The 20,836-nt window shown below is 44.6% G+C and overlaps 1 protein-coding gene across 1 annotated transcript; it reads right to left on the bottom strand.

Annotated features, from left to right (window-relative positions):
- Positions 1-1,233: 1,233 nt before the first annotated feature.
- Positions 1,234-19,330, bottom strand: DEGS2 (delta 4-desaturase, sphingolipid 2). The gene is made up of 3 exons (XM_075151095.1): positions 19,249-19,330; positions 8,988-9,730; positions 1,234-1,860 (listed from the first exon to the last, which is right to left on the bottom strand). The coding sequence occupies exons 1-3, from the start codon at positions 19,328-19,330 to the stop codon at positions 1,717-1,719; spliced, it is 969 nt and encodes a 322-aa protein (XP_075007196.1). The 3' UTR covers positions 1,234-1,716.
- Between the last annotated feature and the right edge of the window lie 1,506 nt (positions 19,331-20,836).

Below are 20,836 nucleotides of genomic sequence, written 5' to 3'. Positions count from 1 at the left end.
GAGGAAAATGAAGGAAAAGGAAATGGAGGAGGAGGAACCTAAATTGCTGCAGGCTAGCTTGGCTGCCTGGTGTGCCAGGCTAGCAAACGGACAGGCTGACTCGCTGGATCTGGTGCTGTAGGAGGAAGGAACGAAACTATGTTTATTGAGGAAATTGGGCTTCGCAGGTCTAATAGCATACTTTGAGGCATCGAGAATGCAGAATAATCCTTTTCTTGTTACAGACATGGATTTCCAGAAGAAAACAAAAAAGTCAAACTGTTACAGGGTTAGGGTGTAAAAGAACCTTTATAGATCTATTCTTTTTCAACCACTTAGTAAGGACAGAAATAAGTTGTCAGCTTTCCAGGGTGGAGGGAAGTTATTAGATGGCATCTGAACTCCTGACTCCCAAGATACTGTTCTGCTTGGAGAAAGGCATGGTGATTAAGGTTTTTGATGCTACAGAATTATTGAGAATAGCTAGAAGTTGATAGTTGGAGAGGACGGGCAGGAAAATTTAACTATTCCAGTGGGCAAAAATGACAGATGAAGGTTAATGTCAATAGCACAAAGTAAGACACGTAGGGAGAGAAACAACCCCAGCTCCGTGTTCCAGGTATATCCCCTTAACACCATCAGCGACAACTTTTATCTAGCTGGAGTATCACGTGCTTCCCAAATGTCAAGTCGGTGCCCCTTGAATGACAGAGGAAAAAAGTTACAATTATTCTGAAAGCAGTTAGGAACAAATATCACCATTAACGTCTCCATGTCATCACTGACACATACTCCTAACTCCTATGCACAGAAAGGGGTATAATATAGAGAAGACCAAGAAAGGTGATCAGGAATATTAACAACCTTGGAAAGCAGCAGCTAAAACTAGAACCTTTCCATTCCCAGAAGGACTTACAGTGGGGAAAAGGATGAGAAACATGAAGTTATGAATACTGTTGAAAAGGTCGGTGAGAAAGGACCACCCAGTTCCTCCAGGGGCACGTCCATTCTGCTGATCAGGCAGTGAGCAGGATACTAAAGGAAGGGTTTCTCCATACCACAGTTAGCTCTGCCAGTTAGCTACACTGAGAATTAGATCCTAAGAATAGAATTGCATTCAGAAAGTTTAGGCAAAGCCCTGGAATAAAGGTCAAACAGCAGCTACTAAAATAATGATACAAATGTACAAAAATATACACATATTCCATTGCATATACAAAATCTCTGCTACCAGCAACTATCAGAAGTAAGATATTAGATTAGACAAGACATTGTGTTCTCCAGAAAGTATCATTTACTACTGCGTGCCAGTCCTCCCTGCTTCCACAGTGCTGTCCACGCAGAGCATCGACATCTAATCTGGCATGAAGAGAAACCAGTCCTAAACTACACACACGTGTGCTCACACATACACGCGCCAGACATTCTCCGTTGCAGACCAGGCCAAAACTCAGACTTAGGCACACGTGGCCCAGGAAGTTAATCCTAAGCCTAGACAAAAGGTTCACATAATCATAGCTCACTATAATCTAGTTTTCCAGGGTTACATACACAAATATCCTTTATTAAAAAGAAACAATAGTCTAAAATAGTGCTCATACCTTCATTTTCACACTCATCCTCGTGGTCTAAGGAGCACGCACCAATGCTAATTCAGCACACACAAACATCCTTCTACTTCTGCAGAAAACTCACGTCATTCAAATGAACAAACAAAACACCAATGCAGCTAGTCCGTTAGGTTTCTTTTGCCAGCTTGCATAGTCTCTTAACCCTTGAATAAGGACCAATAGTGTCATCAAAAACAAAGTCCCACAGAACTCGAATCCAGGATTGGTGATGTGGGAGGTTATCGTAATATTCTGCTGCAATCTTCTTCACCTGGAAGAAGAAGAGAGAGAACGAGCTGTTTAGCTGCACAGTGTTGGGTGTGTTTCAGTCTTCACGTTCAGATCTGATAGCACAGCCATAACCTGAAGTTACTTGTTATTGCTTGTGAGCTTCTCAGGTTCAGCCAAATGAGATGTACTTAAATACATTTAGATACTTCTTAGCAGATTTCTGATATAAGTTTTGCCTCACAATGTCAGAATTTGAAAGATGATGGATCGCTGCCTTCAGTCAGAACTATTTTCTCTCGTTTCGGAGGTGGAGGGAACTCCACAATGAGATGACTCATTCCATCTTATAAATTGCCAAGACTCCAACACACTGTATTTAAAGCCCTGTTCGCCACTCGTAGTACTCGTTTGCTGAGGGTTCCGGGTAGGAGAGAAATACCAATTGAGAAAATGCCAGATACAGCCTTGCCTACACTTCGTTTTCTTTCCTCCATTCTGCAACCATGATGCAAATCTGAGAGACGGGTTCCTCCCGCGGGCAGAGGAAATTGCAAGGGCAGTCCGTTCTCCTCAGTCTGGTGTTAAAAATGCTGCAAGATTTATTATTAGATCACAAGTCTAATAAATTTCATCCCTGTTACAAATCCCCAGGTCTTAAGACTGTTGCCATCAGAGAAGCATTGCACATCATTGGGGGTGGCACTTGTAGTGGGAGTAAGGCCAGAACCAGAGGACAAACCAGAGGTATTCTGGCAGGTTCAGGGACTATGAGGATTCCCAAGCTATCAGCAGTCCCTGCTCCAACTAGATGCTCTGCTTTTTGAACACGCTTATGAAGCAGCAGAGTCTGTTAACTATTGTACACGCACAAACTGCTTGGGCATGGTTTTATTACAGCTCCACCTCTGTCCTGGTTCCAGCTGGGATAGAGTTAATTCTCTTCCTAGTAGCTGGTATAGTGCTGTGTTTTGGATTTAGGATGAGAATAAGGTTGATAACACACTGATGTTTTAGTTGTCACCAAGTTGCGCTTACACTAGTCAAGGACCTTTCAGCTTCTCATGCCCTGCCAGCGAGAAGCTGGGAGGGGGCACAGCCAGGACAGCTGACCCAAACTGGCCAAAGGGGTATTCCATACCATATGATGTCATGCTCAGTATATAAACTGGGGGAGTTGGCCGGGGGGGCAGCGACCGCTGCTCAGGAACTGGCTGGGCATCGGTCGGCGGGTGGTAAGCAATTGCATCGTGCATCACTTATTTTGTATATCCTTTTATCGTTATTATTTTCCCTTCCTTTTCTGTCCTATTAAATTGTCTTTATCTCAACCCACGAATTTTACTTTTTTTTTTAATTTATTTTCTCTCCCATCCCACTGGATGGGGGGAGTGAGCGAGCAGCTGTATGGTGTTTAGCTGCCTGCCGGGTTAAACCACAACAACCTCCTAGACAAACAAAGGTCTACTCTAGACTAGTTTGTCTTGCTGGACAGCATGACATCTCTCTTTAAAAACCCTGCAGAATTTTAAAGCCAGCTATGCTGAGCACAGTAAGGACTTCCAGTGAAGAGCAAAAGGGTTACACAGAAATTGTCATCCCGGAGGAGGGTCTCACCAGCATCCGAGGGGTAATGGTGGAATCTTAACACAGCATTTTGACTGTTTGTGAAAAGCTAAGAATCCCAGCAAAAGTTAAATTATAAGCCAGTACGGCTCACTGCTAGTTATCTCGTTAATTCAGCTTCCTAGCAGACACTTCCCTGTGAGGTAGGTTGGATAACGTACAAGTTTCATTAAGGTCTTTTACCTCTTGTACCTCAGCCCTATGCACTCCTTGTGCTTGTGGCATGGTAGTGCTGTGTTGGAGGTGGAAGATTCACTTCAGGTCTGATTGTATTCTGCCTTTCACTGAATACCTCTGACTTCCTAATAATTCCTTATATCCTGCTTTAAAGTGTTGGTCTGTACTTCAAATGTGGTTCACTTTCAATGGGATTCAGACAACATCAGCATTTTGCCTTAGAGGTATTTGTTAATGACTGGAAGAAGGGTGATTTCCAGGCACCGGGTAAGATCTCTGGAGATGCAGATTTAGTTCCCCGCACTGATTCTGTAACCACACTCAGAAATAATTTAATCTGGGATTTGTATCCTCCCTTTTCCCAGCTGGGTAATTGAAATAGCCAGAGGATGAGAGGGAGGACTATTTAGACAGTAAGCTCCCTTGAATGAAAGCCACTAATGAGGCCTTATGCAAACACAAAGGGGGTCTCAGATACCCAGCTCCAAAAGCTTCACTCCAGCTCTGACATGATCTTTCCCTAGCACACTGCTGCTTACAGACCTTCCCTCCTATCCCTATTTTAGAAGTTCTGCCTGAATTTTGAGTTGCAACAGTAATTCAGCCTTCATCTATACTAGCCAAGTTCATATGGCAAGTCTACCATTCCCCTCTTCTCCGAACCCCCATATATTTCTTGCCCACAGAAACAATGGTCTGAACCAGACACGTTTTCTCAGCTAGTTACATTATTCTGCAGAGCTCTTGATCATGTTAGACTCCAACCACTACGAGGGCTTCAGAAAGTCTTTCTGTATTGCCCCTTGCAGAAGTGGAGGGCTGGAGATTCACAGAAACCAATTCAGCTCCTAGGAACAATGTCTCAGGCAGTGGCTGTGCCCTCTGGCACCAAAAGCTAACTAAAAATGACACCAGTGATGAAGTAGGAAAAAACAGCTCAGAGAAGAGGCCGATAAACAGCCTGTCTGTGTTCAACCCAATAGTTTCCGCACTTTCAGCAAACATGAGCAGCAGTATAGTCTGGGCATAGTGCTGAAGAGCTCAGGTGGACACAACATGCAAGTCTGGAAACTTGCACTTAAATATATTCCATGCACATATTCTGCAGTTGTACTACAGATTTAAAGCAGGCACCTAGAATACAAGTATTATTGGATAATTAAGATGATTAATCAAAATACCCAGCAGTGAATTTTGAAGATCATACGCACCCCATTCTGGAAGCAGGCAGCCCAGTCACGGCTGGCAAGCTGCTTGCCAGCATCAGGTGTGGAGGAGTTGCTTGTCCACCAAGCATATCCCTTTAGCACCTTCCTGCAGAGTATGGTGGCAGCTCATCCTGAATGAGAAGCCCAGAATGGAAACCACAGGGGATGACCAGGGGCTCGCACTGGAGTGTTACTCTAGATCAGCTGTGGGACAGTGACTCACACACGACGACAGGGAGTAGTTCTTTGCTCCCGCTTGGCTTTGTGCCCAGCAGCACCTTGTGCAGGAAGGCAGGCAGCGCTTGCACCATCAGCAAGGTCCCTGTACTCTGGGCAGGACAAGTGTATGAGATGTACAGAAACAACGGAGAGGAGAAGGTAAAGTGCAATGAAGTGTTTTTGACAAAGGAATGGGGAAGAGGGAAAATTTAATGAATGCAGTTAGAGGGAAGACTTCTGAAGGGTTTTCTTGTGGAAAAGACAAGGAAGTTTGTTAGGTGCATGTTCCCATTTTGCTATCACGTGGCAGGAAAGAATTTTAAAAGTCATTTCTCTTTTACATTGGATCAACACAAAAAAGTTTCCTGACAAAAACACCTCATCTATTGTAATTTGTTTCAGCATAAACAAAATTATCTCCTCCTTACCTACCAGAAAATTGGGGGGAGAGGGGCAAAAATAATTGGTTTTTAATTCAGATTCTCTTTTAAATACAACATTAAACTACATCTATTAAGTATATTTTAGGCTAGAAGAGTCATCTTCCATGTTGCATTCTGGGTGCAGTACAAAACCTGCGGATGGCAGTTTCCAGGTAGCAAGTTCCGCAGCCATCTCAAAGAGGATGGCACTGTGGCAAAGTATTCCTAGATCCTGCTCCTGACTTCCCGTTCAAGCTCTCCATAGTGCATTGGAGATGGTCCATTTGCTTCAATTCCTCCCTCCCTTCCTCCTTACAGATCTCAGCTGTAAGTCTTAACTCACTGCTAGTTTGTGAATGGAAGTTATCATGGAAGGACAAGAAGAGATCACAAAGTCTGCAAGAAGCTTATAGGCACTTGGCACCTGGTATATTGAGGCTTTTCTTCAAGTAGATCAAGGTGGTAGGTAAGAAATCGCATCTTTTAGACAAACTTTGCTTCTGGTTTTGTGCTTGTAGAGTGCAGCAACAGGACCCCAATCCTACTCCATGGTATCAGATAGGCGCAAAAGTTAAAAGCAACCTAATATTTCACCACGGCTGTTACAGACCCTTTGTCCTGGGGCTACAGAAGCCACACAGAAGCTAGAGAGCATTATGACAAGAAGCTGAAAAATGATGTTTAGAGTGCTAGAAGGCATATTACAGAAGTTCCCTCCATAGTCCTTGACCGGGGGAGGGGGGGGGGAGCACTCAAGCTCACCCTCCTGGCCATCACAGGGTTAATGAAATCTGCAATTCAAACCCAGCACATCTACCATGTTTTCCAGTCTTGTCTGTCTAATAAATCTGGTTTCATACCATGTCTTTTCCTTTTTCCCACAAGCTTAATGAGTAACTAGTTTGCCTCTGGTAACACTGCAGTTTTTATTGCAGTTCGTAGGAAGAGTTCCGAGTTCCTCCTTCTTCTCCTGTCCTCTCCCTCCATAAGTATATTCAATCCTTCAGATAACAAAGAATGGATTTTTTTACTCATTTGGTAAACAATGCAGTATTTTATAGCTATAAGGCTTCATACAAAGACTAATCTAGTTATAAGTCTATAGAGGTTTTTTTAGAGCAGGTCTCTCATTATATTGTTAAATTTCATGCTCTCTTGCATAATCTCTCATTATACTAGTGGGACAAGTTCCTACTGCACACTCATGTCACTCATCTTTAGTATCTGTAAGCTTACAGCACAGCCTAATTCTTCCTCTTTCAAATCTGTCACACTCAGAGGGTAAAGGTCTTTCCAGTGGCAAACACATTACTCAGAACATTCTGAATGAGACACCTGTAACAAAGGACAAAGCTGAATTTACTTTTCTGATAAGCAAGTGGAAGAGCCAGTTACTTTCCAAGATTAAGATCCAGTTATTCTCTGATCCTATTTCTCCCCTGCTCTCAATCAGGCAGGAACCAAATACTTGCCAATAATTAAAAATAAAAATAGCTATACTGAGAGGTCATCCATATTACACAATTCAACTATTAGAAGTTCAAGTGCCTAGGAGACTAGATCTGAAAAAACTAGACATTTGTTGAGTGAAGAATTTGCTGGGAGGTTAAGCAGAGGAGAGCAAGGGGAGGTTTCTACCCCTACCCGTTATGAAGTTCAAACATTAAAGCTATCCCGAGAGGATCTGTCCCCTTATGTCCTTCCACCAAAGAGGCAGAGAATTTTTCTTCTCAATTTGCAGGAAAGAATAACCAACTTCTTTTAATGGACACAGGATTTTCTACAGTAACTGTTCTGCCAAAGGATTTTCACTTCATAATAGATTTTCACTTGTAATTTATCACTCGTCAAAGACTCAACGTTTTCCACATAGTTCTGTCAGGCAACAATGATTGACAAGCCTGGTATCTCCTCCACCAGCAGGGCAAGTCTCAGTTGCCCAAGAGCTAGAAACACATGAACACGAGCCCATGAAATTCAACCATCTTCTTTACACAGGAGGGCAGACACTTCCAGCTGCGGCACTGCCTCGAGGAATCAGGCTGAACTATTTGTGATGTGGGTGGGGAAGAGCTTTTCAGGTCTCAATCAGGTCTGGAGCAACAGTCCCAGCAAGTTCAATTAGTCACTCACCTCCCTTGTGTAAGATACGGAGGTAACCTCCTTCTCTTCTTCTATTTACATTTCCGTAATCTAAGTATCTAAGCCTATCTAACAAGTTTGAACATTTGAAGCTAAAGCTAAGCTCGTACACTTCCCAGCTGAGCTATCGGGTCTATCAGCAATGGGAGCGCCTGACAGGAGAACTTCACATGTGAGCCAGGCTGCTTTACCGGCTGCTCTGAACCCCACCAGGAATGGCCAGCTTCTCCAAGACAGACCTCCAGCAGTGAAGGAAGTGTGTTAAAACAGAACTGCAGGCTATATAGAGGCTCCCCACGCTCTTCTACACCACAAGAAAATCTCCTCTTGTTTTGAATCTCCTCTCAACCAGTGTTTCTGTGATGAAGAACATTAACCCATAAAGCAGGGTTTGCCTGGACATACTGTCATAAAAGTTGTACACGTTATGCAGTAGTGGGGAGGTCACAGCTCCTGAACCTCAGCCTCCTCACTCTACCTCCACCTCATGAGAATGTTACAGTAGTAGCCCCCAACTTTCCATCAGACCAGAGACAGAAGATGCTTCGGTGCTACTATGCCAGAGGATTTGTATGTAGGAGTAATACCTCGAAGTCACGTACCTCTAACACTGTGAGCACCTGCTGAGGAACCCTTGTATTAAAACCCAGAAGAGCAGCTACATACCTGGAGGGAGACTGAAAACCATTCCTAGACACCTGGGCTTTGCAAATTTGATTCCCACAACTGATAAAACGTAAACAAAAAGGGACTTGACTTTCAAAAGAGGAAAGCCACAGCACTTTCCCAATGACAGATCAGTCATCCTCAGTTTCTGTGGGTGGGGCAGCAGAGCTAAAACAAGTCGTGTAGAGCGGGGCTTTATTTTCTAGTGCTATTTATGTCAGGCTGGAACATGCCCTGACACTTATGTCATCTCAAAAAATAGAAAGGCTTTTGTTTGATGTTAATCAAGCAATATAGTTAGCAGATTGATCATTAGACAAATTTCAAATAGTAATTGCCACCTGCCTCACTTTAGATGGGCCTTTAAAATTTCAAAGAGACAAAATCTGGTGGCTGAGGGAAGGAAATGGAGAAATTTAGAGCATTGTTGAAGGATTTTATCATGCAAAAAGTATTCCTCAAGCCCTCTGAGGCTCAGATGTTCGTGCTTCCTTCAAATGAACTAAATATTACAGCAGTTTGGCAGCTATTTCTCTCAATCTCCTGCTTAAAATGAAAGAATTAGAAACAAATTCAAACAGCTTTCTTCTTTTTTCCTTTTTTTTTTTCTTTTTAAAATTGATCCATTGCTATGATTTGGAGTGATTTCTTTGAACCAGTTTAACCTCTTTTATAAAAATCCAATTCACTCATGCTCATGCTGTACTTACCATTGGCAATCTGCATCCAGGAATGCTGGGGAAGTCATGATGCTCCATGTGATAGCCTACATTAAAGGTGAGCCAGTTCAGAGGTCCGTAATAAGAGTATGTCTCATGCCCTTTTAAGAACATGTAGTGTTCTGCTATGAAGTGCCCAGAAATGGGATGTAAACCCATGCAAAGAATTGTACCTGCTATTAAGTAAATAATAGGTTTGAGCCCCCAAAGGTAGTAAATGATAAGGTCTATAGAAAACTGGACAAGAGCGTTAAAAATTTCCATCCGTGTAATTGCTTTGGGGTTCACATACAGTGGTCTCAGACTGTAGAACAGAGGTTGGAGCAAAAGCCAAAGAAGTTTCCGAAGTGGTGTACAGAAGAACCAGCCTTCAAAGTCTGTGGGAATGTCCACATCCAGGCTGTCCCCCCCAAGGTACCGATGATGGTCAATGTGGTATTTCTTGAAGGAGGCAGAATAAGGGATGCCAATCGGCAAGTTGGCAAAGACTGCAAACCATCGGTTCCACTTGGCCTGCTTGTTCCCAAAGGCGACGTTGTGTGAAATATCATGGATGGCTAGGGTCAGGGAATGGTTGATGCAACCCCCAAAAGCATAAGCCCAGAAGAAAACCCATTTCCAGGATAAGTCTTTCACCAGGTAGCATGCTAGAAACTGCATGAAAACCATTCCAGATACAATCCACTTTAAATGTGGATCCGGTCCCATCAGAGTCTTGATCTCTGGATACTTTGCTAAAGGGAAAAATGCAGAGAAAACTTCATTAGATGACAGTTAGGTAAACTTAATTACCACCGGCACTCTATTTTTATCACCGTATGTTTGAGGCCCGAGTTTTATAAAGTGGCAATTCCAGAGCAGGCTTGCTACTACAGTGAAAGCTTTACTAATGTATGGGCTCCATTCGCACTGCCAGCATCATGTCCAATTGTGATTGATACTGATATATATATACACACACACACATATATATAAAAATTTACCCTGGTGGTCAATATGTGGCATCATGTGCACAAGGATGAGTATTAGTATGTCAAAACCCACCAGATTTAAGCTCTAAGAAGCACCTTCTGTCAAGTTTTTCATTTCCCTTTTTATTTTGTCCAATCCAGTTGCTATTTTCCACAAAAGGGACAGAACTGCCTTCTTTGTAGCCCTTTTCATACTGTTGCTTCAGACATACTAGCAGGGGAGGAGGGCTGAGCAACAGGCTCGCCAGGTTTTGCTCTGTGGTTGGATGACAAATGTAGCATTAAAAAAAAATTCCTAAGTATTTGAGTGTTCACCAGTGTTTACAACACGTACAACTCTTTGCACATGATAACACCACAAGAAAGTCAGTAATATTATCAGGAATTTGTAAGACACAGAACATTTTTCTCTGTTCCCATTCATTAGCCTGTTCCCAAGTCACATGCGAGAAACAGGCATGAAAGTCACATAAATAGTCACACAACAGCTTCATGCGGCCCCACAAATCCTGCAATACAGCACCCAGAGACACGGGCCAGGCTTGCCAGGTCTGACCCCTGTCAGGACAGGACCAGCTTACTGATCTTCAGTTCTGCTGGCCATTCACTTGTCCTTTTAAGAAAAAGAAAATACACAGAAGGACAACTTATCTTCTAGGTGCTGTTCATTGCTTCAGGTCTCTCCTTCACAAACCCACACTTCTCACTTCCAGTATTAACTTGCACATGAATTATGCCACTGGTTTATGGCTTTTACCCACCCACTGGCCTCCCTCCTTTTACTCATACTCTGCATTTCTCAATAATTACAGCTTACACAGATAAGACTGTAGGACAAGTCACTCATTCTGAACCCTGAGGTTACACAGTGTGTCCCTGTAAGTTTGATAGGCCCATTTTATGAATAGAAAAGTAAATATCATCTGACTTCACTGTATGATACCAATGCAATAAAAGCAGATTATAATGATTTGCATCTATGCAGCTATATATACTATAAACAAATGCGAGAGACAATACACGTAACTTCATATGACCTTGCAAGAAGTGGCAGGTACTGAGTGCAGGACGCAGAGAAGGTTTTTATAGAAGTGAACCCTGAAAAGTTTGCAGAAATTCAGAGAGATGAGGCACTACTTAAGGAAGCAGGCTGATGTGGTCATGCTCTGCAACCATTCAAACAACTTTTGAGCCTGTTGGCCAACTTCAGCCCAGCTTAACAGAAAGTTGGAGACAATAAAGATTAGACAGGTTTTGTGGAAGGTGATGAGAAAAAGGGATATTCTCAATTCTTCCCCTTCTGAGGACAAGGGAGCAAAATCACCATGAAGAGTATTCAGGCAGGTGAGAGATCTTCTAAGTGGTGGGAAAGGTCTAGTAAGAGTTCACATCTTTCCAAAGCCAGCCAAACTTTTTGATAAAAATCTCTGGATTTGTTGTTTTGGTTTTGCTGTTTTGTTTTTGTCCTTGTTTTTGCAGATTTTTAAATTAGTTTTCATGTTAGAAATGCTAACATGCTAGAAATGGTTCTCTGGTACCTAGACAGGTACCAAAATTTTACAAAAAGTGCTGCGATACCCACTCTAAAGAATAACTTGATATAACGACCTGGTCAGAATATCTGTTACAGACATATAATTGTCCTGATTAGGAGCATCTGACCAAAACCCAGAACACCGTTTAATAAATCAAGCCACCTCAAATTTTCTGTCACGCAATTGGTAGAGAGGTTACTGCAGACACCAAAAGAGATGAAGAGATGTAAAACAACCAAATGTGTTCCTCAGCCTGGTCAAATTCAGGCCACTTTGACCAAAAAAGAAAGTTTTAATGGGATGGGAAAATGACTACGCAAAGCTTTATAGTGTAGTTTGAGAATCTGTTTATATTGTCACTTTGGACCTATTTCTTTTTGTTGCAACTAACAAGGATTGCAGATTACATTTAAGAGATTTCAGAGTAGTTACTGCCAACCAGCAGCAACAGTATCTGCAAGCAGCAATGCAGGTGGGTTGCATTTGTCGCAGGTGACAGCTATTAAGTAACTTTCCAGGGTTTAATATTAAATTCAACACCTGATTAACTCCTCTCCAACAGTAAATTTTTGCATACTAGTTAAACCACAATTCTGTGTCTGTTTATCATTAATACTGATAAACCCTTCCTGTTTCCATGGCATGGAGAAACCTCGGGGAGGCTGACAGGTGGGGTGGCTAGGCTCGCTGTAGGCTAAAAGCCCCGCTGGTGGTGTAGCCTGCCAGGGACCCTTGGGTCAGGAGCACTGCACATGCAAATGTTGAATACTGACCCTTTCAAAACTTGAGGCCAAGCACTCTTCAGTGAGACACATTTAATCTCAGATTAAGTGATCCTGATGACTGCAGTTTATATGTAACGTGTTGACACAAAGATGTGACAATATAAATATGTATCTCATTTTTCCCTTGTGTTCATGCCTTGCAGATAGGTGAAGGAATCCTAGTAAGGCAAGATAGAGCACTTAGAGTTGAAAAACCTGGACAACCCTGTAAGGCGGCTGTGACAAGTGTCTGTAGGTGATCAGCTGGGCTGTGCAACCCCGCTGTCAGCCATCTGCACGTCCCAAAGGCAACAGAGATTCAGGCACAGGGTTACTGTGCAGTGCTAAACCAGGAGCCATAAAGGACTGAGACCTGTGGCAGCTACACAAAAAAGACCACCTTCGTTTCCTACGCACTGCACTTGGAGAAGACACCTACTCTTCACTCTTGAGGCTGCTAGAGCTTCACACCAAGAGGCATCTGAGCAGAGATTTTCATCATGCTGCTCTTTCTTGAATCGCTTCCGTTTTGGTCTTCCTGAGCACTTTTCCATTATAAAAATGACCAGCTTCTATACGTCCAGAGTCCATCACTGCCCAACAAGCACTGGGTCAGGGCTAATACACGACAATGGCCATAAAATGTAATCTGTAGTGAGCTCTTCATTATCCATAATCACGGCATGGAAAGGGCACAGGAATAGGAGAAAAAAAAACCCAACATTCAGCCATTCTAGATTGGGGGGTGGGGGGAAACCCACAAAGTTATGTGAACACATGAGACCAGGATTTGCCCTTTAGAGTACAATAGGACCAGGCCAGCTCCAGCTACTCTGTCTCCACAGCACATTCTCCAGCTTCCAGATCATTGGGAAAGTCTGTTAGCTCAGCCTGGCAAACTGCTTATCCGCATGTGCTGCTTCCAGCTTGTCCATCGTACTGCCATTCAGAGGGTGGGGATGCTGGTGTAAATGTACAGCAGTGCAGAAACATGACTTTTCTGTCCCAGCACACCACAAAAGCAGTGCAAGCACTTTAGTAGTAGTAGTACCTACTTTAGTGGGTAGATGTAGTTAATAATTCCACCCAAACAGCTCCACGGTCTCTATAGCGTAACCTCAGAGCAGCTGAAATCTGCACCATGACGATGAAAGACGGCATTTCCCACTTGTACAACAGCGTGGATGAAAGAACAGCAGTCAAGAGAGAACAAATGCTGCAAGTATATTTTCAGAAGTGTTCATGATTCCGAAACAACTCATTTACTGAATTACATTTCATGGAGATCACTCCAGTGTTGTGTGTAAGCATCAGTCACCTTTCCAGAAGCATGCCTCACTCAGAAAGCACTACTGACAAGTTACCCTGACTACACACTTTTTCCCTTGATGCTCCTCTCTGGAGATCCAGGAGCACTCACCATAGCCCTACAGTGATGCTCAGTTAGGGCTGGAGTAATTGTTCCTGGAGAAGTTGTCAGTCACTAGGTCCTGGTGTTCCTCCTCCTCAGGAACAGCAAATACCTTGTTCTGAAACCTCACTCATCATCTATTCCCACTGACAATGCTCTTGAGATGACTCAGGAGAGACCCTGTTAGACCTCAGTGATGGCAGCAGACACAATTTCTCGTTGATGTGACATCACATACTTAGCACTTGCACATTTTGGCATATATGGGATCTGGATGTGGGCAAGTGGGAGCTGTCCACAAACACAGAGGTGGTGGAGGTTTAAAGGAGCAGCAGCCTTGCTCACATCCATGAGAAGCTAGTCGTAACAAGAGAAGGAATTTATTTCTTCATCTTCCTTTATTTTGATCACAAGTGCAGCATACAGGTACAGTCAAAGTAGAGATATTACTCAGTATAAGACTTTTAGAAGTCTTATCTTCTCATTAAAGAAAAGGGGAAAAAAAAAAAACCTCTGCGATGCTGCTGTCCTGGACTCTGTTCTATCAGCTATGAGTCCCTGCCAGAACAAATAAGAGACACCAGGCACAGGATGTTAGCTTTACTACTCCGTGCCCTATGCTGGAGCTGGTATTTGTACCAAAAAAACAAACAAACCAAAAGAAGTCAGTTTGCTGACATGATTGTGTTTTGCTTTTTAGCAGCTCAGCTCATGAACATGCTCATAAACAGCACAGAACACTTGAGTCCTCAGCACAGGAGAGCCATGGACCTGTTGCAGCGGGTCCAGAGGAGGCCACAAAAATGATCACGGGGATGGAACACCTCTCCTATGAGGACAGGCTGAGAGAGTTGTGGTTGTTCAGCCTGGAGAAGAGAAGGCTTTGGGGAGACCTTATTGCAGCCTTTCAGGACTTCAAGGGGGCTTTAAGAAAGATGGCAGCAAACTTTTTAGCAAGGCCTGTTGGGACAGGACAAGGGGTAATGTTTTTAAACTAAAAGAGGGTACATTTAGACTAGATATAAGGAAGAAATTTTTAACAATGAGGGTGCTGAAACACTGGCACAGGTTGCCCAGAGAGGTGGTAGATGCCCCATCCCTGGAAACATTCAAGGCCAGGTTGGTCAGGGCTCTGAGCAACCTGATCTAGTTGAAGATGTCCCTGCCCACGGCAGGGGGGGTTGGACTAGATGACCTTTAAAGGTCTCTTCCAACCCAAACCATTCCATGATTAATTAAAACCATACATGAGCCAGGACATAGGTAGGACACACACAGAGGGCAACGTGCATGACAAAAGCCTCTGGCTTTGCACAGTCTCCTGCCCCCTCCAGTATGCAAACTAATAAGAAACCTTTTTTAGCCCAACTAATTACTCTGAAGTTTTGTATATCCACTGTGCAAAGACAAGGGTCTTAATCTTGTATTTGCCACCCACAAGCTCCTAAATTGCTTTGTACTAGCTGGTGGAAAGGAGCTGGGTCACCCAGAAGCGGCCACCAGAGGCAAAGCACCGCAGTGGTGCCACATTGCCAGTGTCGAAAGAGGTGGATGGTGTCAGCACGTCACTATGACAGCAGCTATGACCAGTTTGTTTACGCTTGTTTATTAGCTGGTTCAGAATAAAGGGATGTAGGAATGCTAGAAAGAGCATTCAGCTCCCTCTGAAACAAAAACCTGCAACATAGAATAAGCTGAAGCCTTCAGTTACACTTAATACATTTTCAGCAGAAGACCACAAGCGCCTAAAACAGTGACTTTGTGCTCATGTGATTTATTTTATAGGTGATCCCCACAGGGAGTTGGCATGAGCACTGAGATAGCAGCTATTCTGAATGTCCTCATCAGAGAACATGCACATCAGTGGCAGCACTGTGCCCACGTACTGCAGCACAAAGGGGAAACAAACTCAGTTTCTTCGCCAGAAGCATATGTAATTCAGAGCTTTGATTTAAGCTAAGGAGATATGCATCTTGCACATTTCAGTAGGTACAATTTATCAGAATTTTCATAAATGTGAGGTTTAAATAGGCAACAGAAGAGTCAGCTGGAAGAAATAGCAGACTAATCTCTAAATAAGTGAGCAGAGTTGGAAGCCATTATACTCAAATTGGCTAAATGCCAAAATAAAATGGATTTTGGCGTTTTTATTTGGTTCTACCTCCCCCCTCCCCATAGTGTAACATCTCAGCCTTTCTACAGGATAAAGCACATAAAACACTTGCACCGTCTCCACTCCAAAATAACTTGCCAAAGAACCAATTATATAATTATTAATTATTCTTGGATGTTAGATCATATTCAGATGCTCCTAGCCGACCCTGAGCAACACTGATTCAACCCTCATCCTCAGCAGCACACAAGTGCTTCCCTAAGGATCCTGTGAGGCAAAACATTTTCTGACCAACCTACAGTATTTTATAAAGTTAGATCCAATCCACAGCACAAATAAGATCTCATTCTTTCCATGCCACAACATATTGCTCATTGCTTGCATTTGGAAAACTGCTTGCAGGTGAAATGACCATTCATTGTGTGCTTATGGTGTTACCAGCATCTGAGCAATGATTTTTTCACCTTCTTTCAAGACCGAAAAACACCAACACTTCCCACTGTGCAAGACCATAGTTATCCAAGTGTTTCAATCTAACAGACCTCTACTGCCACTGAAGTAGAAATCCAATTTCTACTAGAAGTAGATATTCCCTCTACGTTACACCCTACGTTTTATCTCCCTCTGATAGCATTTATATAACTATACAGCAAGGCTAAGAAGATCCAGATGAAAAAACTTTCTTCTGTCAGGTTAGTTTTTAGCCAGGTCTTTCCCTAACAGCTCACTGCAGCGTTACACAAATCTCTGTCCTGACACAAGACAGTAACAAGCTTTTCATAAACAAGAGGGTGAGAGAACAGCAATGAAACAATTCAATTTCATAAACTGAAAAGCGTGAATAACGTGTTCGGGAACATGAATAACACGATCAGGGTCGAAGTGCCAGCTTGGCAAGAGATCTCCACTGTAACTTAGAAGCACTTGGCAGTGCTTCTAGACAGTACCAAGCACAAGCTACATTTTAATACCTAGAGCCTAAGAGGAAGATACTACAAAGAGATAAGACAGAAAGTATCACCTCTCCCTTGCGCAAAATGTTGATCTATTTGCTGGTATAATTATAGCCATTAGGAATCACATCCTTAGTAGGTTCATCTAGTGCAACAGTGTCCTGCCATAAGCTAGCTTCCAGCCAGCCCAGTTGATATACACAGCTCATAGCTCTGCTGCTCAACTTGAACAGAGTGCCCAGAGAAGTTGTGGATGCCCCATCCCTGGAAGTGTTCAAGGTCAGGCTGGACAGGGCTTTGAGCATCCTGAGCTAGTGGAAGATGTCCCTGCCCACGGTAGGGGGATTGAACTCAGAGAGTTATCATTCAGACATATTGTCACTGACTACAAAAGTCTGGTGGACACCTGGGCTACTAACTCTCCAGCCAGGACATATAACTTTGGGATGGACCATTATCATCTCTCAGTTGCTCTATAGAAATACATTGGGGCAACAGCTCAAGGAAACACCACTTATGTAGAAAGAAACTGCCTTATGTGTTTGTCAGTTTGCCCGTATTTTTTTCCTACTGGATAATTTCAATTTGCATTTAAATCCAAGCAGCCATGCCTGAGAGAGACCAACATTTCAAAAAGCTGCAGCCTAAACAGAAAACAATCAAGTTTCAGTGCTTAGCAACTAAATCATTAACCTATTGGGAGGAAAATACTTCCTCTACCAGCATGGAATGCTGTCCCCAAGGCATTGCTATATACAAAAATGTAAAATATGTAGATATTTATAGATATTTGTTCGTATGTATGTAAGATTCTTACAGGGCACTCCAGCTCAATAGACACTAGACACTTTGGGAAGTACATACTCTAGATACCAGGGGTTTGCTGACCCTCAGGCTTTGAAAAATACAGGGATGATCATTATTCCAATATCATATGGGATATCATGATAGTTTCAATAACTTTTGGTAACATTTTGGTATTCATGACACTAGTTTCATGATCTATTCTGCCTTGTCAGACAGAGACACAGATTGTTCTGCCCACATCTTCCATGTCTCTCTTCCCATGTTGTATTTCTCTATGCCCTTCCTTCTGCTCCTACAGCTGGGGCAGAGGGAGCTGCGGGGAAGGAGATGGACCTTGATTCCAGTTGCTCGTTCTGAACCCAAAGAAAGGGGGCCAAAACCTCTGCAAGTACGCAACTGAGAGGTCCTAAAAAGAGAGTTTGCTGCAGCAAGGGTAAGGCGTCCAACTACTCCAGTACCACCTTGCAATACAACTTCCATTGTGGTTTGCAGTCCCCACTCTATAGCAAGATCAGGAAAGCAAGAAACTAGCAAGGGGAGAGACCCACGATACACACTCCTACCTGTAGCTCACAAACACACGGTCCCCTTGACTAAAAGGATGAGTAGCATGACTCCAAGAAGCATCATTTTATATAATGGCATCATTTGACTCTCTATCATGATTACATAGTAAAATAATTATTATTTTCCTGGATATAATTCAAACCTGGACCAGGATATTCCACCACCACAACTATACCGGAAACGTTTTTGTAATTTAGATTAATCCTAGATTAATCTATTAGATTGTGGAGGCGTTAAGAAACTACACCTAGTTATCATAGACCCTGTGCAGCACCTCAGCCACAAGCTCCACTGCGTTCCTTTATAAAAGATTTTTAAAAACTTTATCCTACTCATTAGAGGGAAGAAAAAAACCCAACCAAACAACACAAATGTAAACAGGAAAAAAAAAATCTTCTTTATTAATAAAATGTTAAAAATGTATTTTCAGGAGATACACAACAATATTCTGCAACAATTCTGGATTATTAGTTCTTCTAAGAAAAGCCCAAATCAAAAGCGAAAACCTCCCAACCCAACATAGTCACGTACGCCGTTAAACGCTGCCTGTACAACATGAAAATACAAGAGTGTACCTTGTCCCTGACAAGGAGCGGGGACCTTCTATTGTTCTCCAGCAAACACTCACCCACATCCTCATTTATCGTACTGCACTACCAAGACACTGGGAAAACTTGCCTGTAGGAGGACCCCCAGCCACCCCCCGCGTAGACCCGGGCGCGCTGCCGCCCACCGCGGCCCCCGCGCCGGCGGCTGCCGCCAGCCCGGGGCGAGGTGCGGGGCGTTGGACGCAGCCCTGGCCCCACAATGTCACCCCGCCACCGCCAGCTCTGCCGCCCGTGTAACGCGGCGCGGCGCAGCAGGGCTCCGCTCAGCCCTCGCCGTGCCCCCCCGCTGCCTCCAGAAGGCGAGGCGGCGCCGGGAGAGTTTGGGAGAGCAGCACCCCCGGGAAAGCACCCCTCCAAGCCCACCGGGCTGCAGCCCCCGCGCTTCGTAGCCCGGCGAGTGCCCCGAGCCGCTCTCAGCACCGACAGCGGCGGACCCGGCACGGAGCCCCCTCCGCTCCGCCCGGGGTGCAATGCAGCCCGGCTGCCTGCCCCGACGGCGGCCGCTTCCGAGCCCTTGACGTACCCAGGATCTCCTTCCTGCGCTGCGTGTGGGGCTGCTCCGTGTAGACCCACTCGAAGTCCTCGCGGGTGACACGGTTACCCATGGCTCCCGCTGCGCTCCGCGCCGCTCCGCGCTGCCCTTATAGCTCCGCGCCCGCCGGAGGGGCGGCTCCGCCCGCCTCCTGCCCCCGCCCCGCCGGCTGCCTCTCGCCTCCGGCGGGTACCGGAGCTGAGTCCCGACGGGACGGCCGCGGCGGGAGCGTCGCGTGTGCTCGGACGTGCGGGGAGCTGGGGCAGCTGCAGAGCCCCTCTGGGGCGTGCAAGGAGGGGCCGGGGGGAGAGAGGGGCTGGCTCTGGGGGCAGGAGACGGGCGACCGAGATTCGCCTTGCTCACCGGGCGAGGTGTGTGGGGTGGGCGGTGGTTTGCAGGGCAGCGGGATCCCCATCGTGCTGCTGCCACCACCGTGAGGCCCACCGGGGCTCAGCGCAGCCACTACAGCCATCCCCTCCTGGGACGGCCTCAGAGCGCAGGGGCATCACCCGCACTGCAGGCTGGTCCCCGGGCACTTCCAGAGGAGGATTTTGGAAAGCACGGGTAGTCCAACTCCCATAAATCCAGTGCTACAGCCCTAAGCAGAATGTGACTTAGGGCAAAGCCCAGCCATGTGAGCTCCTCCCAGGGGTGGAAGACCCGGGACGGCATGAAGATGACCAACACCTGACACCCATTTCCTTGGCGCTTGGACAAATCCTGTGTGAGCTGTCCCCGTAGCATCCAGCCCTTGGCTGGGTCACGCTTCACTCCTGAGAGTCGGCAGCCCATTTCCCAGGTCCGGTAGCGTCTCCACTGAAGTAGCAGGAAATCACACTGCTCCCTTGGTAACGAAGCCAGGCAAAGGACTTGCTAACCTTAAAACTAAGGTAACCTCGCTAACCTCTCTAGCCTCTCTGATTCACAGGGAGAGGAGTTACACGTGTTACACGGTGATGTTTCTCCACACACACAACCCAAAATTAAAGTGCTGCTCTTGTTCCCACTATGCTCTTTTGCAAGCCCATACCTGACCCGCTGTCCAACTATCATTACTCCTTCCACTGACAACATCCCGTTTGGATCAGCTCCACACTCGGAAGACAATTTTGTTTCATTCTGTTTCAATATGAATCTCTCTAGCTCCCTCCGTACTCTCCTATCCTTAAAAATGCCTATCACAGTGGGAAGTTAAAAGAGGCAAAAAAGCAGCCTTGCAAATGTGAAATGTAAATATTTTTCAGCAATAATTTTTGCCTGATAACATTGGCAATACTATCACCTCTTACTTTAGTCTAGTTTAACTATTTAAGACTGCTTGGTAGCACAATTGCCTGAAATGATATGAGTTTAAAAAAAAAACAACAACAAACAACAACAAAACAACCCACAAACCCAAAACCCTGCCACCTGACTGCTAGACAGTTTTAGGAGGCTTTTTTGCTTTTTATTTTTTCTCCCTGAAGTGGTCTAAATTTAAACCCTTGAATGCTTAAAGGTCCAAAGCAGGATGAGTGGAAGCAGTATGGTGTAAAGGTAAGCAACTTTGCCCAGAGCAGGAGCCAGAGTTTAACCACTT

Source organism: Calonectris borealis, chromosome 5 (genome assembly GCF_964195595.1).
Source record: "Calonectris borealis chromosome 5, bCalBor7.hap1.2, whole genome shotgun sequence".
NCBI classification, from domain to species: Eukaryota; Metazoa; Chordata; class Aves; order Procellariiformes; family Procellariidae; genus Calonectris; species Calonectris borealis.
The sequence above is the reverse complement of the archived record's forward strand: the minus strand, read 5'-3'. Positions and strand labels throughout refer to the sequence as shown.

Bases quoted from the DNA above. Each gene is read 5' to 3' on its own strand.
- DEGS2 (XM_075151095.1), bottom strand. From the start codon at position 19,330: ATGGGTAACCGTGTCACCCGCGAGGACTTCGAGTGGGTCTACACGGAG. The intron at 9,731-19,248 runs GTACGTCAAGGG...TTTTCCCTTTAG, and splicing joins GCGCAGGAAGGAGATCCTGG to CAAAGTATCCAGAGATCAAG. The intron at 1,861-8,987 runs GTAAGTACAGCA...TTCTTCTTCCAG, and splicing joins CTGGATGCAGATTGCCAATG to GTGAAGAAGATTGCAGCAGA.